This window comes from Physeter macrocephalus, chromosome 3 (assembly GCF_002837175.3).
Source record: "Physeter macrocephalus isolate SW-GA chromosome 3, ASM283717v5, whole genome shotgun sequence".
Lineage (NCBI taxonomy): Eukaryota > Metazoa > Chordata > Mammalia > Artiodactyla > Physeteridae > Physeter > Physeter macrocephalus.
In genome coordinates, this window is record NC_041216.1 from 9,886,491 (window position 1) to 9,902,837 (window position 16,347).

Here is a 16,347-nt window from a genome sequence, read left to right on the forward strand (position 1 = left end):
GAGCCTGCGCTCCGCAACGGGAGAGGCCACAACAGTGAGAGGCCCGCGTACCACAAAAAAAAAAAAAAAAAAGATAGACCCACAAAGCTCAAAAACAGGAAACCAAATGGACAATCACTAGAGTTAGATAGGCTAAATTATTATGTAGTCATCAAGAAGCATGTTGTCAAAGATTGGTTAATGGCATGCCAAGAGCTACACCCCATATTAAGTGGAAAAACAAATCAGGTTACCAATTGATATGATCCCAACTTTATGGGAAAAAAGTATAATACATTTTTTAAAAGATTGAAAAGAAATCTAATGTTCAAAGAGTCTATCTCTGTGGTGGAATTATGGGTGATAACGTTCTTTATTCTTATTGTCTGTTTTCCACAATGAATGTTTTACTTTTTAAAAATTAGATAACAATACACACACACAAATGTTATTTAAATGCACCCACCCAATTGAAAACAGGCCCAGTGAGGTAGGCTCACCTTCTGCAGGATGGGGGTAGGGCAGGCGTTGTCAAACAGGACTGAGTTGAAGATTCCATACTCGCCCTCACCGAGTTGGTACAGGATGGTCTTGGGGGCGGAACCGTTTTCCTCTGCAGGGAGGGGAGGGGGCGGGGCAGCACAAGCAGCACATGAGGGGTTGGAACTATGGCGGGCTCAGCAAGGGGACACGCTACTGAAGCAAGAGGGCTGCCCCCTCCTCAGCTATGAGGTGGCCAGCCTCCTCCTGTGAGAGGAGGTTCACTACTGTGTTGGAAACACCTTGCAGCTGAGCAACCCTGCCCAGCACACACTCCCTGACTGCATCTGAGCCCCTCCATGCCCCAGCAAAGGCAGGAGAGCAGCCCACCCAAACTCAAGGCCCCAAGAGGTTAAGCCACCTGCTCAGAGGCACACGATGGGGCAGTGCATGAGCTGGAATGAGAAGCCAGGTCTCCCAGCTGGACTAGAAAGTATAATCCCCCAGATGTGTAAAGGAGGCCAAAATTCCATCCCTACACACACACACACACACACACACACACACACACACACACACAGAGAAGACCTTCCACCTGGAGCCCACCACCCCTCTCTGAGGAAGAACACACTGACCTCAGGCTCTCCTGCCTGGGGGTCCCAGAGCAGAGAAAAAAGCCCCAAGATCAGAGTCAGACCTCTCACTCAGGAGGCTGCTGGGAGGACTGATCTATCTGGAAAGTCAGGCAAGAGCACTGATGTTGGCAGTGTGGACAGAGGAGCCTTGAATCAGCCCAGCCTGGACTTGAACCCTGGCACTGCCCCTTATCAGCTGTGTGACCTTGGGCTAGTGACTCAACCTCTCCATGCCTACGTTCTGTCATCTATCAAGTGGGCTTAGACAAATATAAGGTGTCATTAATTACTTTCAATATGTTGTGAGAAGTAGTAGGGTGAGTAAGAGCCTGTACTTTGAAGAGAAGACAAACATGGGGTGAAATGCAGGCTTTACCACTTACTAGCAATTAAGCAATTCACTTGTATTCTCTCTGGCTCTCAATTTCTTCATTTGTACAACAGGGTTAATAAAGCATCTATTCTCCCTAAGGTTGCTTTGATCTCAATCTTCATAAAATATAAACATGCATAGGAAAAAAAAAGATGCTAAAGAGTGTCTTGGGGTGAGGAGACTTGATTGTAAATTTCCCTAAAGCAAGGACCCATTTTCCAGATTCCCCCACCCCTTAAAATCAGACCCGGCTCAGCCAGCCACTGTCCCTGGCTTTAGGGAAGAATGGGGCTCCGCTGCCCACCTGGCACCTACCCTCCCTGCCAGGCTGTTCCAGAAGAACCTCCTTCTTGGCGATGATGCTGACTGCCAAGGTGAAGGCCGAGGTCACATAGTAGCGCCCCAGCTTGGCAAGGATGTCCACACCACAGCCCTCCGGGAAGTACAGGTCCAAGGCTGAGTTGACCACAGAAGAAATCTGAGAGGATGGGGGACAATTACATGTTTGAAATGTGGGGTTTCTGCTGAAGACTTGCTGCAGCTCCAAGTCTATTTCTTGAAAGCCTCTTTGATTTCAGGTTACCCCAGCTGGTAACCACGGACAGCTGGACAAGAAGGTAGGCAGAGACAGAGCTGGGTCAAGACCCTCACACTTGTGTAAATCACCCTTCAATGACCCTACAATGGGAAAAGACACTCTTAATCTAACACTTGGTACTCAGATTCCAGAAGCCCTGACGTGGATTTTTCTTTCCTAAATAACCAATATGCTAAATAACACATTTTTTTAGTAGAAACTACAGAGAAGGAAAAAGAAGATCAAAGTCACCCCTAATTCTATTACCCAGATTAACCTAATCAGTGTTAAATTTTTAGAGTAGCTCCTTTAATTCCTTTTTATACAAACCTAAAAACCTGATTTTTTTATTATAAACATGATAGGGCTATAAGTATATATGTTTTTATAAACAGTTTCACTCAATAAACTGAATGACCTCCCCATGTGTATAAATGTTTTCACCATAAGAATATACCATAATTTAACCAATCCCTGAGTGCTATATGGACCAAGGAAGTCCACTGGACTTTTGTTATGAAGAATGCTGCAATGCTCAACTTTATAGCTAATTCTTAGTGTCCATCACGTATTATTTTCTTAAATTCAGTTCCAAGATGTGAATATTCCAGGACCAGGCACTTACTAAGGAAAAGCGACCCCTAGTGGTTCAAGTTGGGATTGCAACGACACGTTTTTCCTGATTTCACCTTCCAGATGGGAAGGAGACAGACGGACTAGGAGTGGACAGAAGGTTGGCTTTTCCTTCCCCTGCCCACTTGACTTCTCATCAGTCCGCTGGAGGGTGAACAGGCACACCCAGACCCTCAGAAAGCCTTATGACTTATGCAAATATGGACTGGTTAAGCCTCAAATAGGTGCATGCACCGAGTCAGGCAGAGCTGGGTGCGCAGCCAGCTCTGCCATGGACTCAGGAAGTGAAGTAACGTCTGTGAGCCTCAGTTTGCTCAGCTGTAACACAGGGTTAATAATAAGATAATCCAGGTAAAGCACTAAGCACAGCACATAGCACATGGGACTCACTCACAGTGGGCTTCCTGGGATCATTATAACCCTCCTCGCCCCCATCCCCACCCCCACCGAGCCCAGCATGACACTTGCGATCCCAGGGTTACCTCTTCGAATCTCACTTTGGCCCCCTCCACTCCAGGGAAGCCGCCTCCAAGGTCCAGGATGTGCATCCTGTGGCCCAGCTCAGCACCCATTTCAAACACAAGCCGGGCATCTGCGATGGACTGAGCGTAGGCCTGAGGGTCAGGACAGCCACTGCCAATGTGAAAACTGGGAAGGGAGGAAGAGCCTCGGCTTACACACAGGGGCCCAAGTACCACCACCTCAGTCCCAGCCAGGAGCAACCTTGGCCGAGCACACTGGATGCTGTGCCCATTTTCCAGATGTAGTGACTGTGGGCATAAAAGGTTAAATGGGCTGCCAAGGGCCATGTGGCAAGTGAGGAGTGGACAGGAGACTAGATCCAAGGTCCCTTGGCACTTGGTGCCCCCCCATCCCTCCATGCTGCCCCTGGGGCTGAGCCTTCTGGGGTGAGGGCTAGGGCCCCAGATTCAGCCAGATCTGATGTACATCTCACTCAGCAGTCTGACATGCTGTGCTTCAGTTTCCCCGTCTATAAAGTGGGGATAAGATCCCACAGTTATGGGATAGTGTCCATGAAGCATTTAGCAGAGTGCCTGGCCATCCTAAGTCCAAAAAAAAAAGGAAAGTTATATTGTTAGGTCATAGCTCTTGCTTCTTCCATATCCCCTACCAGAAAAGAGGCAGAGCCAAGGTGTGCCTGGATGACCTTTGGCCTCAGGCTGGGAAAACTCCTGCAAAGCCAGGTCCCTCCTGGAATGTCCTGGGACAGGACATTCTGCAGACTGTGGGGCTGGGGCAGTGGGACACTCCAAACCTTCTTTCCAAAGGGAGGAAGCTCTCAAATGGCAGAATTCTAGGCCCAGGGACAGTCCCTCCTTGGAGACCCTGAGGGAGGTCTCACACAGAGTTGGTTAAGTCCTGGGAAAGAGGCAGTGGGCAGTGGGCGTGGGTGGTGATGGCGGGGCTTCTGGGCACTCACCTCACACCCACCACCTCTACGTGGTTCCTCTTGGCATCTTCAAGCAGGTGTCTGCAGGATTTCAGCGACACTCCGAACTTGAGGCTCAGGCGGCTCCGGGAGTGGGAGTCATCGGTGGCAATGCACAGAACCATCCTGAGGAGACACGCACCTCTGCAGGGGGCGCCATGCCTCACCCCCCCACCCCGCCCCCGACCAAGCCTTCTCTAAGTCAAGGGGCGTGAACCCTCATGGCTCAGAGCTACCCAACCCCACAAGCCCCTGGACCCCTTCCTCTCCCTGCACAGCCAGTCAGCCTCTGAGTCCTGTCCAATCCATTCCCTAAATGTCCCTGGGCCCTTCCCTGGGGCCCCTGCCCTGCTCCTGACCTCACCAGTTCTCCTCTGGGCAGCCCCACTTCTCCGAATCAGCCTTAACACCAGCCAGGCTTTTCCAACTTCTCTTGTATCGGGGGGACCATTTTTTAAACACAGTCTTACTGAGAACCCCGATATCCCCAATATGTAAAATAGACAAAATGGAAGCTGCTTTGGGTGAACTAGAGTGGCCCGCCACCTGGCTCTCCAGGGTGTCCAGTGACCAGGTGAGAGGCACAGCCTGAGCAAGATGTCCAGCCCTGACCCCTCCCAAAACCCACGTGCACTGGGGTCCCTGCCCTGTGACAAGCGTCATTCACTTTTCCTTCTCCCCTTGCACATGGTATGTTCCAGCCACACCAAATTTCTGCTTATCCCTCAAACACCCCACGCTGCTTCTGGCCTCCACGCGTTTGCTCACGCAGTTCACTCTGACACACTGTCTATGCCCTCCCCAGATGCTGGTCACTCCTCAAGGCCCTCCTTAAATGCCACCTCCTCTGTGAAACAACCACCCACTCTTGCTTCCTCTGCCGTGACTTTGACCTCCGTAGTACCGTGGGCTTTGCTCTGCCTGGCCTGTAATCCATCATTTCTACCTCTGTCCTACTCAGGCTCTGCATCCTGGGTCCAGTCCAGGAGTGCCTGACCCAACCTCCTGTGACTCGGGCCGGGTCCAAGGCAGGGTCCTCAGCCCCGGCCCCATTCCTCCCACTCCCTCCGCCCTCACACGCAGCCCAGCCTCCCACATGAGTGCTTCTCAGCTTACTTGGCACTGGGGTGGCTTTTTACCACCTTTGCCAGCTCCATCTCGTTGTCAAAGCTCAGCAGCCGGACCCCATGCTTGGCAGCATACTTGATGTGTGCAATTTGCTTACAGGGGTTGGCGTAGATGATCTTACTGGCGGGGACACCAATATGCTGGACCAACTCCATCTCTGCCTGTGGGATCCCAAAGGGGGTGGTGAGGAAGCACCAGAGCCTGCTGGGCCCACGGAGGCCAAGGAAGCACAGATGAGGGGCAAAGTCATAGCTGTGCTGGGGAGGTCCATAAAAAGTGGGCCTCGCTCTTAGACGACAGGTATACAAAAATCAGGACGCACGCTGGTTCACCACTGACAGGCAGGGCTGCCATGTACAGCTGTGTGGGTGGTTTACTGCACAATCCTAGGGAGGGAGGGGTCCCGTTCAGAGAATACACGGTAGATTTCTATGTTTATTACGACGTCCTAACAGTAAAGCATCTTGCTCTAACAAAATCAGTATATTTATGTACAACAATTAAGTGTCTTAAGGAAGGGATACATTTTCTAATTCACACAAAGGCACTCTACAGATTCATGGTAGCCCAGAAAACAGGTTTGTGACACATTTTCCTGGCAGATTTAAATGTTTAGAGACTATCACTTGATGTATTAGAAAGTTCACCAGACCAATAGTCTTTTTGACACAGGTCATTCAACATCCAAACACCTGCTCTGTGCATGCCATGGTGCTGGGTGGCTCCAGCAAGGCCCTCTCCCCACAGGGCCTCCTCTTCCTCACCTTTCTAGAATAGTACTCCACCTGATTGCTGCATTCATGATCCAGACGATGATGATGATGGTGAAAGCAACCAGGGTCACAGAGCACCTACCACAAGCAGGCACTGAATGAGAGGCTTCACATCAGGTGTTGGCAAACTTTTTCCATGAAGGGCCAGAGAGTAAATATTTTAGGCTTTGTGGGCCGTATAGTTTCTGTACAACTACTCAAATGTCTTTGTAGCACCAAAGCAGCCACAGATAATACATAAGTGAATGAGCATGGCTGTGGTCCAATAAAACTCTACAAGTCCCACCATCCATTGTTTGCCAACCCCTGCTTTACTTATGTACGTATGTATGTATGTATGTATGTATGTATGTATGTATGTATGTATTTGGCCTCACCTAAAACTCTACAAGTCCCACCATCCATTGTTTGCCAACCCCTGCTTTACTTATGTACGTATGTACGTATGTATGTATGTATGTATGTATGTATGTATGTATGTATTTGGCCTCACCGCGCACCTTGCGGGATCTTAGCTCCCCGACCAGGGATCAAACCTGTGCCCCCTGCAGTGGAAGCACAGGGTCCTAGCCACTGGACCGCCAGGGAAGTCCCCAACCCTTGCTTTAGACTCACTCTTTTATTTACTCCTTACAATACGCCCCCAGATGGTATTAGCTCCATTCTATAGAGAAGGAAACATGCTCAGAGAGGCTATGGAGCAAGTAGGAGGCAGAACCAACTTTCAGACTCAAGCCTGACCCTCCATGATTAAGAAGGTGGCAGTTTGGATGCACGGTAGGAGACACAGGGCCATCTTTAGCCATCCCAAGTTTGTAATAAGACTGTAATTTTAATGTAGCAACTTTTCAGCACAAGGTATTTATGTGCATTATCTCATGCAGTGCCTATAACTATCCTAGGAAATATTTATCGGCCACACTTTACAGAGGACAAACTGAGTTCAAAGAAACCCACTTGCCTTGGTGACACAGCCAGCGAGTAGCAGAGAGAGACACAAAGGTGCCCACCTCCAGAGCTGGGACTGCTGTCATCGCAGCTTGCTTCCAAAGACCCCACGTCTGAGCAGTTATGATAATGTGGCTTTGCTCCCTGCTTCACCCAGGAGGTGAGAGGAAGCAGCAATGGTAACACTTCGGGGACCTGTGGTTTAGCTTTGATTAAAACTATTTAAATAATAACCATTGTCATTCATTAAAGGATTACTGTATGCCAGCCATTGCATTAAATATTTTATAGACATTCTCATTTCATCGCCATATTAATCTTATGAGGCAGGAGACAGAGGCTCAGAGAGGCCTTAAGTGACTTGTCCAAAGTCACACGGCTTACAAGTGGCACTGCTAGAGTTCTAACCCAGGACCGTCCGACTTTAGCACACCAGCTCTTAACCACAGCACTTCAGTGGAGAAGACACCTTGATGCTGAATTGGCAAGTGTGTCTCGAACATCTATTGAGTTGCCAGGCTTTGAGACAGGTGCTAATGAAAACAAGTGGTGAGTAAAGCAGACAGGGTCTCTGACCCTGTGGAGGTTTCAGGCAGATGGGAAAGAAGGGGAAGAATGAATGAACACTGAATAATAATAGGATTACAAATGGATAAGAGCCACGGAGAAAAAGTACAGGACACTAGAGAATGTGGGATGGGGAAACCTGGATGTGAGGGGGTGACGGACAGCTTTCTGAAGGTCAGAAATTTAAGCTGAGGAGGAGGTGTGGAGAAAAGGGAACCCTCCTACACTGTTGGTGGGAATGTAAATTGGTGCAGCCACTATGGAAAACAGTATGGAGGTTCCTTAACACACTGGAAATAGAGTTACCATATGATCTAACAATCTCACTCCTGGGCATATATCTGGAAAGGACAAAAGCTCTAATTTGAAAAGATACATGCACCCCAATGTTCACAGCAGCACCATTACAATAGCCAAGACATGGAAGCAACCTAAGTGTCTATCAACAGATGAATGGATAAAGAAGATGTGGTATATATATATATATATATATATATATATATACACACACATACACACACACAATGGAATATTACTCGGCCATAAAAAATGAAATTCTGTCATTTGCAGCAATGTGGATGGACCTAGAGATTATCATACTAAGTGAAATAAGTCAGAGAAAGACAAATACCATATGATATCACTTATATGTAGAATCTAAAATATGATACAAATGAATTTATTTACAAAACAGAAACAGACTCACAGAAATAGAAAACAAACTTATGGCTTCCAAAGGGGAAGGAAGGGAGGGAGGAATAAACTGGGAGTATGGGACTGACAGATGCATACTTCTGCACATAAAACAGGTAAACAACAAGGATTTACTGTATAGCACAGGGAACTATATTCAGTACCTTATAATAAACTATAATAGAAAAGAATTGAAAAAAAGAATATAGATATATACATATATATGTATAACTGAACCACTTTGCTGTACACCTGAAACTAACACAGTACTGTAAATCAACTATACTTCCATTTAAAAAAAAAAAGAAAGAAAGAAATTTAAGCTGAGCCCCATAGGAGGCCTGGGCCAGGCTGAAAGGGAAGGAAAGAATGTTTCTGGTAGGAGAAGTGGCCTGTGCGGAGGTTCTGAGGCAAGAATGTACTCAGCCTGAGGGAGGAACAGAGAACGCTGGGGTGGCCTGGGCAGGGTGACCACCGTGGGGGACGATGAGCTTGGAAGGATGCAGGCAGAGCCAACAGGGAGACCAAGAAGGCTGATGTGATTTATATTTGACCCTGCCAGTGGTGGGAAACAGTTTGAGGGGTCTCAAGAGGGAAAAGGACAGGATCAGATGGGCATTTTGAATGCAAGGTCTAAATGTATGTCACTCTGGCTACCGTGTGAAAATGGACCAAGGAAGGGCCTAGGAGAATTCTGGGAGACAGTCACAACCTCCCTGGGAAACAGGACAGGCTGCATAGAAAGGGGGGTGGTGTCATCTGTAGGCATGGCTGGCAAGCTTGGTGAGGGACTGCACGTGGGGATGTGGGGTTAGACGTCTGAGGGGGACTCCTTGCCCAGCAGACCCAGGGGCCCCTCTCGAGGGGAAGATCATGAGTGCATTTGAACACACTGGGTTCCAGGCATCCTGTGGCAACAAGTCAGCACCTGGATACACAGGGTCTGGGCTGGAGATCAAAACACGGGAGGTGGTGGCATATTAGGGGTATTTGAAGCCATGGGAGGAGATGAAATCCCCTACGAAGACAGAGTTTATAAGAGAAGGGAGCCTGAGCCAGAATCCAGAGGAACTCTCCCAGTTAGAGAGCAGGAAGAGCCAGCACAGGACCAGCAGAGAGGGGAGGAGACAGCGTCCCCAGAAGAGGCAGAACAACGCAGAGGTTCTTATGCCACTCCTGTCAAAGCAAACCCCGTCTTGCAATTCACATCTGTGCAGAAGGAGACCTCTCCACTGTCAGAGGCACCCCAGGAGGGTGGAGCAGGCTCCCAGCAGCGTCCATTTTCACTGGATATGTTTCTAAAGTCTTTAAAACCAAGAGCACGTGTTGTTGAGTACAAGCATACCTCATTTTATTTCGCCTCACTCTGTTGTGCTTTGCAGATATTGCGATTTTTACAAATTGAAGGTTTGTGGCAACCCTGCATCAAGCAAGTCTATTGGCACCATTTTTCCAGCAGTGTTTGCTCACTTCACGTCTCTATGTCACATTTTGGTAATTCTTGTGATATTTCAGATGTTTTCAGTGTTACTGTATTTGTTATGGTGATCTGTGATCAGTGATCTTTGATGTTACTATTGTCATTGTTTTGGGGTGCCACGAACCACGCCCACATGCCCATACAGTGAACTTAATGGATAAATGTGTGTTCTGACTGCTCCACTCCTCAGCCATTCCCCATCTCCCTCCCGCTCTTTGGGCCTCCCTATTCCCTGACATACAACAACCCAACCATATCGAAATTAGGCCATTTAATAACCCTACAATGACCTCTGGGTATTCAAGTGAAAGGAAGAGTCTTCTCTTAAGAAACTGCCACCCCACACTTCAGCAACCACCGCCCTAAGCAGTCAGCAGCCATCAACATTGAGGCAAGACCCTCCACCAGCAAAAAGATTACGACTCGCTGATGGCTCAGATGATGGTCAGCATTTTTTTTTTTTTTTTTTTTTTTGTGGTATGCGGGCCTTCCTCTGTTGTGGCCTCTCGCGAACCCGGTTCCCCTGCATCGGCAGGCGGACGCGCAACCACTGCGCCACCAGGGAAGCCCTCAGCATTTTTTAGCAAGAAAATATTTTTTACTTAAGGTATGTACATTTTACTTAAAGTATTTTTTTAGACATAATGCTATTGCACACTTAATAGACTACAGTATAGTGTAAGCATAACTTTTATATGCACTGGGAAACCAAAAAAGTTGTGTGACTCACTTTATTGTGATCTTACTTTACTGTAGTGGTCTGGAACCCAACCCACAATATCCTAGGCTAGGCCTGTGTTTTTAAAAAGAATGTGTTTCAGTGGATGCAACTAGAGATTATCATACCAAGTGAAGTCAGAAAGAGAAAGACAAATACCATATGATTATCACTTATATGTGGAATCTAAAATATGACACAAATGAACCTATCAATGAAACAGAAATAGAATCAGGGACATAGAGAATAGACTGGTGGTTGCCAAGGGGGAGGGTGGATAGGAGAGCGATGGATTGGGAGTTTGGGATTAGCAGATGGAAACTGGTATATATAGAATGGATAAACAAGGTCCTGCTGTATAACACAGGAACTCCATTCAGTATCCTGTGATAAACCATAATGGAAAAGAATATGAAAAATAATATGTATAACTGAGTCACTTTGCTGTTCAGCAGTAATTAACACAAAATTGTAATTCAACTATACTTCAATAAAAAATAAATTTAAAAAATAAATTTAAAAAATACTAAAAAAAAAAAGCATGTTTCAAATGGGGAGTTGCTACTCAATGGGTATAAAGTGTCAGTTCTGCAAGAGGAATCAGTTCTAGAGATCTGCTGTACAACATGGTGCCTATACTTAACAATTCCTTATTAAACACTTAAAAATTTGTGAGGGTAGATCTCACTTTAAGTGTTCCCACCACACACACACACACACACACACACACACACACACACTTTTTCATGGTGAGATCAAAAGCTAGGAGGACCAAGGAGTGTCCCCTACAAGGTCTAAAAGCATCAACATGGACAGATCTCCAAAATCTGCTGAGCTTAAAGCTATTGTAAGGGACTTCCCTGGTGGCACAGTGGTTAAGAATCCACCTGCCAATGCAAGGGACATGGGTTCGAGCCCTGGTCTGGAAAGATCCCACATGCCGTGGAGCAACTAAGCCCATGCAGTGCACCACAACTACTGAGCGTGCGCTCTAGAGCCCACGAGCCACAACTACTGAGCCTGCGTGCTGCAACTACTAAGCCCACGCGCCTAGAGCCCGTGCTCTGCAACAAGAGAAGCCACCGCAGTGAGAAGCCTACGCACCGCAACAGAGAGCAGCCCCACTCGCCACAACTAGAGAAAGCCCACGCACAGCAATGAATACCAAACGCAGCCAATAAATAAATAAATAAATTTATTTTAAAAAATAAAAATAAAGCTATGTGGCACAGTACCTACCACATGAACATCTTATATTTTGTTACAAAATCACAAGATATTTTGTATGCTTCCTATGGATCATATTCATAAGTATTTTTCAAATACCATGTAGCCACCAAACTCAAACTCAGAATGTTGATTATCTCTGGAGACATAAAGCTGACGTTCTACTTTTTTTTTTGCAGGTGAATCAACGAATGTTTAGAATAAAGTGCTCACTGGATCCTGGAGACTGCTGGGGACGCTGGCAAGAGGAGATTCCTTGGAATGATGAGTGGAGGTCGGGAAGCAGTGGCTTAAGGAGTGGGTGCTAAGGGAAAGAGACAAGTGACTGCAGACAGGCAAGTGTAGACAACTCAGCTTGGCCATGAAGAGGGAGCAAGGGATTGGGCTGGGGGACGACGTGGTGTCCAGAAAAGGCATTTTAAGATGGGAGGATGCTGAGGGAGACAGCCAGAGAGGGCAAGGGATGGGCTAGGAGAGATGACATAAGGTCCTTGGGAAGGTGGGTGGGTGGACCAGAGCTCCGTGTAAGGCGTGGCTGGTGCTCTTGACCCTGGAGCCTGTCTGATGCATATCTGTACACCGAGCCCCAGCTCATGCCTGACCCTAGGTCAGTGGCCGCCAAAGCATGGTGCTGTACAGCGTGGCCACCAGCTCCAGCCAACCAGAAGAGGGCAGCCTCGGCCTTCTAAGAAAAGCTGTGCCACCTCTCAGGAAATGCACCCAAGGGCCACATGATCCCACCTACTGGGTGGTGTCTCAGCTCTGCCATCCCTTCCCCGGGGATCTTGGCAAAGACAGCAGTGATAAAGTCAGAGACCCCTTGCCATACTCAAGCGGCCCCTTCCCAGGGCATCCCTCAAACCTCTGTGCCTCCTTTCCTTATACACTGACTGCTTCCTCATGGGGCTGTTGTCAAAAGCACAGTGATAATAATTACCTCACAGGGTTGTTTCAAGAGTCAAATGAGATCATGTACAGAAAACGCTTGGCAAAGCACATGACACAGCAGGAGCCCTCAGCAAACGTCCCCCACCCCGACTCCTAAGCCCTACACCCCACAACTCTGCCCTTTGGAGGCCAGTCCTGAGGCTTGAGGGCCAGCATAGGGCCCCACCTCTGGGTTTCCAGAAGCAGAGGACTCTAGTCAGTGAGGTTTGGTCCTGTTCTTCACCCCTAGACCAAGGGTTATGGAAAAGGGTCCCCTTCTTCCCCGGTCAGAGCAGAGACCCGGCATGCTGCAGGGGGCAAGTCTTGGCTCTGCTGCAAGCTGTGTGAAGCTGACCCCCAGTTCCTCAACTGCAAAATGGCAATCTCTTCCCCTAGGCACTCCATGGGGCTTTATGTGGGGCATGCATGAAACCAGGTGTGCAAAACAAGATCTGAGGACTTCCCTGGTGGCGCAGTGGTTAAGAATCCACCTACCAATGCAGGGGACACAGGTTCATGCCCTGGTCCGGGAAGATCCCACATGCCACAGAGCAACTAAGCCCGTGAGCCACAACTACTGAGACCGCATGCCACAATTACTGAAGCCCATGCGCCTAGAGCCCGTGCTCTGCAACAAGAGAAGCCACCACAATGAGAAGCCCGTGCACCGCAACGAAGAGTAGCCCCCGCTCGCCTCAACTAGAGAAAGCCCACACGCAGCAACAAAGACCCAATGCGGCAAAAAAAAAATTAATTAAAAAAAAAAAAAAAAAAAACAAGAGCTGATGCAAAGGGGCTTCACAGGTGACATGAGGGAGACTCATCTACCACTAAGGACACTAACATGCGTCTCTGATAAAGGTGAACCTGCTCGTTCCAACTGTCCACCATGGTGTGCACCTCTCTCCCACCTGGAATCCCTCCAGCCTCCTACCCAGATGAGCTCTCCTCCTGTCTCCTCCAGATCTCTTTCTAGAATCCTCCTCACAACACCCAGCTATATTGCTGACCAGGGTTTAAAAGGGATTCCCCCTCAAAACAATCATTACTAAACATTTAAAAATAACTGTAATAACAATATCACAAACCAATGCCCACAGGCTTGCTCCCACCTCAGGACCTTTGCACTTGCTGGTCTCTCTGCCTGGAATGCTCTTCCCCTGGTTATCCACCTGGCTTGGATCCTTTGCTTCCTTCAGATCTGTGTTCAAATTTCAGTGACGCCTTCCCTGGCCAAACCATCTAAAAGTACAATCCTCTTTCCCGACATCCATGTCACCTCCCTACTTCCCTTTCCCTCTTTAATTTTCTCCACAGCATTTACCATCTAAAATATCATAGACTTTCATTGTTTAACTTGTTTGTTCTTTAGAAAGCAAGCTCCACGAAGGGACTTTTTCTGTTTTGTTCACTTGCTAAATCTCCACCTAGAAAAGTACTTGACCCCCCCCCATAGGTGCGCAATAAATGTTGCTGAATGAATAACTATGTCCAAAGCTGTACTCTGAGGAAACTTTATAGCTAAAAGACTTATCAAGTAAGAACAGAATGGAAATAGATAAGCTGTGCATTCAACTCAAGGACAACAGAGTCTGTTTTACTCAACACTGTATTGCCAGCCCTACCTAGAACAGTGTCTAGCACACTGCAAGAGTTCAATGAATAGAGAATGACAGTAATAAACAAATCTAAAGAGAGCAGGAGGGAATTAAGACAACAGCATTAATCAAATCAGAAAGGCAGCAGAACTGGCAACAACAAAACTCTACAAGGATTAGTTAAGAAAATGTACAGTCACACGTTATTAATATTATAAAAGAAAAAATAAAACCAATGATAAAACGGTGTTTTTGTTTTGTTTTAATTAGAAGAATACCACATATAGCTCTATGCCAAGAAGTCTGAAAATCTCCATTATAAAGGTGACCCACCTACCCAGAGTCACACGTGATTCCAATGTGGAACTTCAAGGCTGGCAAATTCCACCCTCATCCCTTACACCCCTTGCATGTGGGTGGCCCTTCCCAGAGGGCAGGGGCCAATTACAGGTCACTCCTGCTTCCCCAGGTCCACCCACAGCAGCTGCAGCCGGGCCATGTGGGTGTTCAGTAGGCAGTGAGGGTCAGTGTGCAGGTGGGGGGCAGGAGCTCACCTTGTTGGCACAGCTGAAGCCCAGTCCTAGCTCGGCCAGGACCTTCAGCACGCCGGGGCTGCTGTTGCACTTGACAGCGTAAAAGGGTCGGACTCGCGGCAGGCACTTCAGAAAGCAGAAGTGCTTTCTCACTACAGCACCCAGGTCGGCCACAAAGAAGGCAGCGACCTCTTCCTGCACAACAAGAAGGGTGAATATGAGACCCCACCCAGCTTCCTCCTAGTGCGTGCCCTCCACGGTCCTCCCAAGTACCCTGCTCTAAAATTCTCTGGGGATCCCCAAGCCTACAGGACATTCGAGGCTCTGTGAGCCAGCTCCAGTCCCTTCCCTCACTTCAGCTCAAACTCCAGCTCTATCCTAGATCATTTTCCACCTCCCAGCCTTTATTCCCACCATGTCCTCCATATAGAATATCCTTCCCCCACGTGTCCAGCAAGTTCCTAATCCACCTTCAAGTTTCAGCTGAAATGCCACCTTCCCCCAAACCAATAAGGCAACTCCGCCTTTAATGCTCCCACTGCATTTTGCACATGCTTCCAAAGTATCAGAACTCTGTGTGTATAGACATCTGTCTTCTCCAGAAAAAAGATAAATTCCTTGAAGACCCACAGCCTACAGCCACTGCCTTTCACATTTAGGTGTTCAGTGAAGACTTGAAGTAGTCCCACTGCTACTGCAACCCATGCCTGAGAACAACTGTTTACTGAGGGTTGAACACATATGAGGCCATTGGTGAGATCACATTAATTAAACCTTTTCTGGGACTCAGTTTCCCTTTTATGCAACACTTTTTTACTGATGCCCACTTGGTGTCTGACCAGGCATACCTATGCAAGTATGCTAAGTATGCTTGGGTCTGCAAAAGAACCCCTTAAGCAATTACAAGCCCATTCAATAAATGCTAAGCAGGAGTTTCTACAAAATGCAGAGGGGGGCCATGGAGAAGGAAAGTACAAAATCTGCCTGGGGCAATCAGGAAAAGGTGACACGGATGAGTAATAAGTAATGAGTAGAAATAGGTAAGAGGCAAGAGAGGCTGGGAGGAGGGAAGAGGAAACAGCCTGGGCAAAGGAGTGATAATGGAGCACATGGAATCCTGGGGAAATATGAGCAGAGTAGTTCGGCTCTGATGGAGCATAATACATACCGTGGGAAAAGCCAGAAATGGGGCTATGAAGGCAGAGGGGTTCTGACCTGGATCCTGTAGGGAGTGAGAAACTGCCAAAGAATTCTGATTTTGAGCAGGGCTGTGATAAAGTTGGAAGGGGTGGGATGAGGCAGGGAAAAGGTTAGGGGAGTTTTAGAGAGATGAGGCCTAAACTACACAGTGAGGTCCCAGAAGAACACACTGAGGGTAATTTAAGGAGGCTGGATTCACAGAGTTTGGGGGTGCCCAGGTGTGGGAGGGGAAGTGAGGACTCCCAGGTTTCTGACCTAGCGGGCTGCGTAGATGATGGTAGTGTTGTTCGTGAAGGCAGGGAACACAGGAGGGGCAGGTTTGGCGGCAAGGACCAGGAATTTGGAGAAAAAATGAAACGTCTCTCACAAATAGAAAGGAATGAATACCAAATAAGTGAAAGAATCAGATGTGGGCCCTAGGAGGCAGC

General features: G+C 47.8%; 1 protein-coding gene across 1 annotated transcript in view; it reads right to left on the bottom strand.

The window, feature by feature from the left end:
- AZIN2 (antizyme inhibitor 2) overlaps positions 1-14,914 on the bottom strand; it is a gene marked incomplete at its 5' end in the record, with an annotated part of 32,590 nt that extends 17,676 nt beyond the window's left edge. The window contains 6 exon segments of the mRNA NM_001293796.1: positions 480-592; positions 1,783-1,945; positions 3,160-3,325; positions 4,119-4,253; positions 5,244-5,416; positions 14,741-14,914. Coding sequence (NP_001280725.1) covers positions 480-592; positions 1,783-1,945; positions 3,160-3,325; positions 4,119-4,253; positions 5,244-5,416; positions 14,741-14,914 — 924 coding nt within the window.
- Between the last annotated feature and the right edge of the window lie 1,433 nt (positions 14,915-16,347).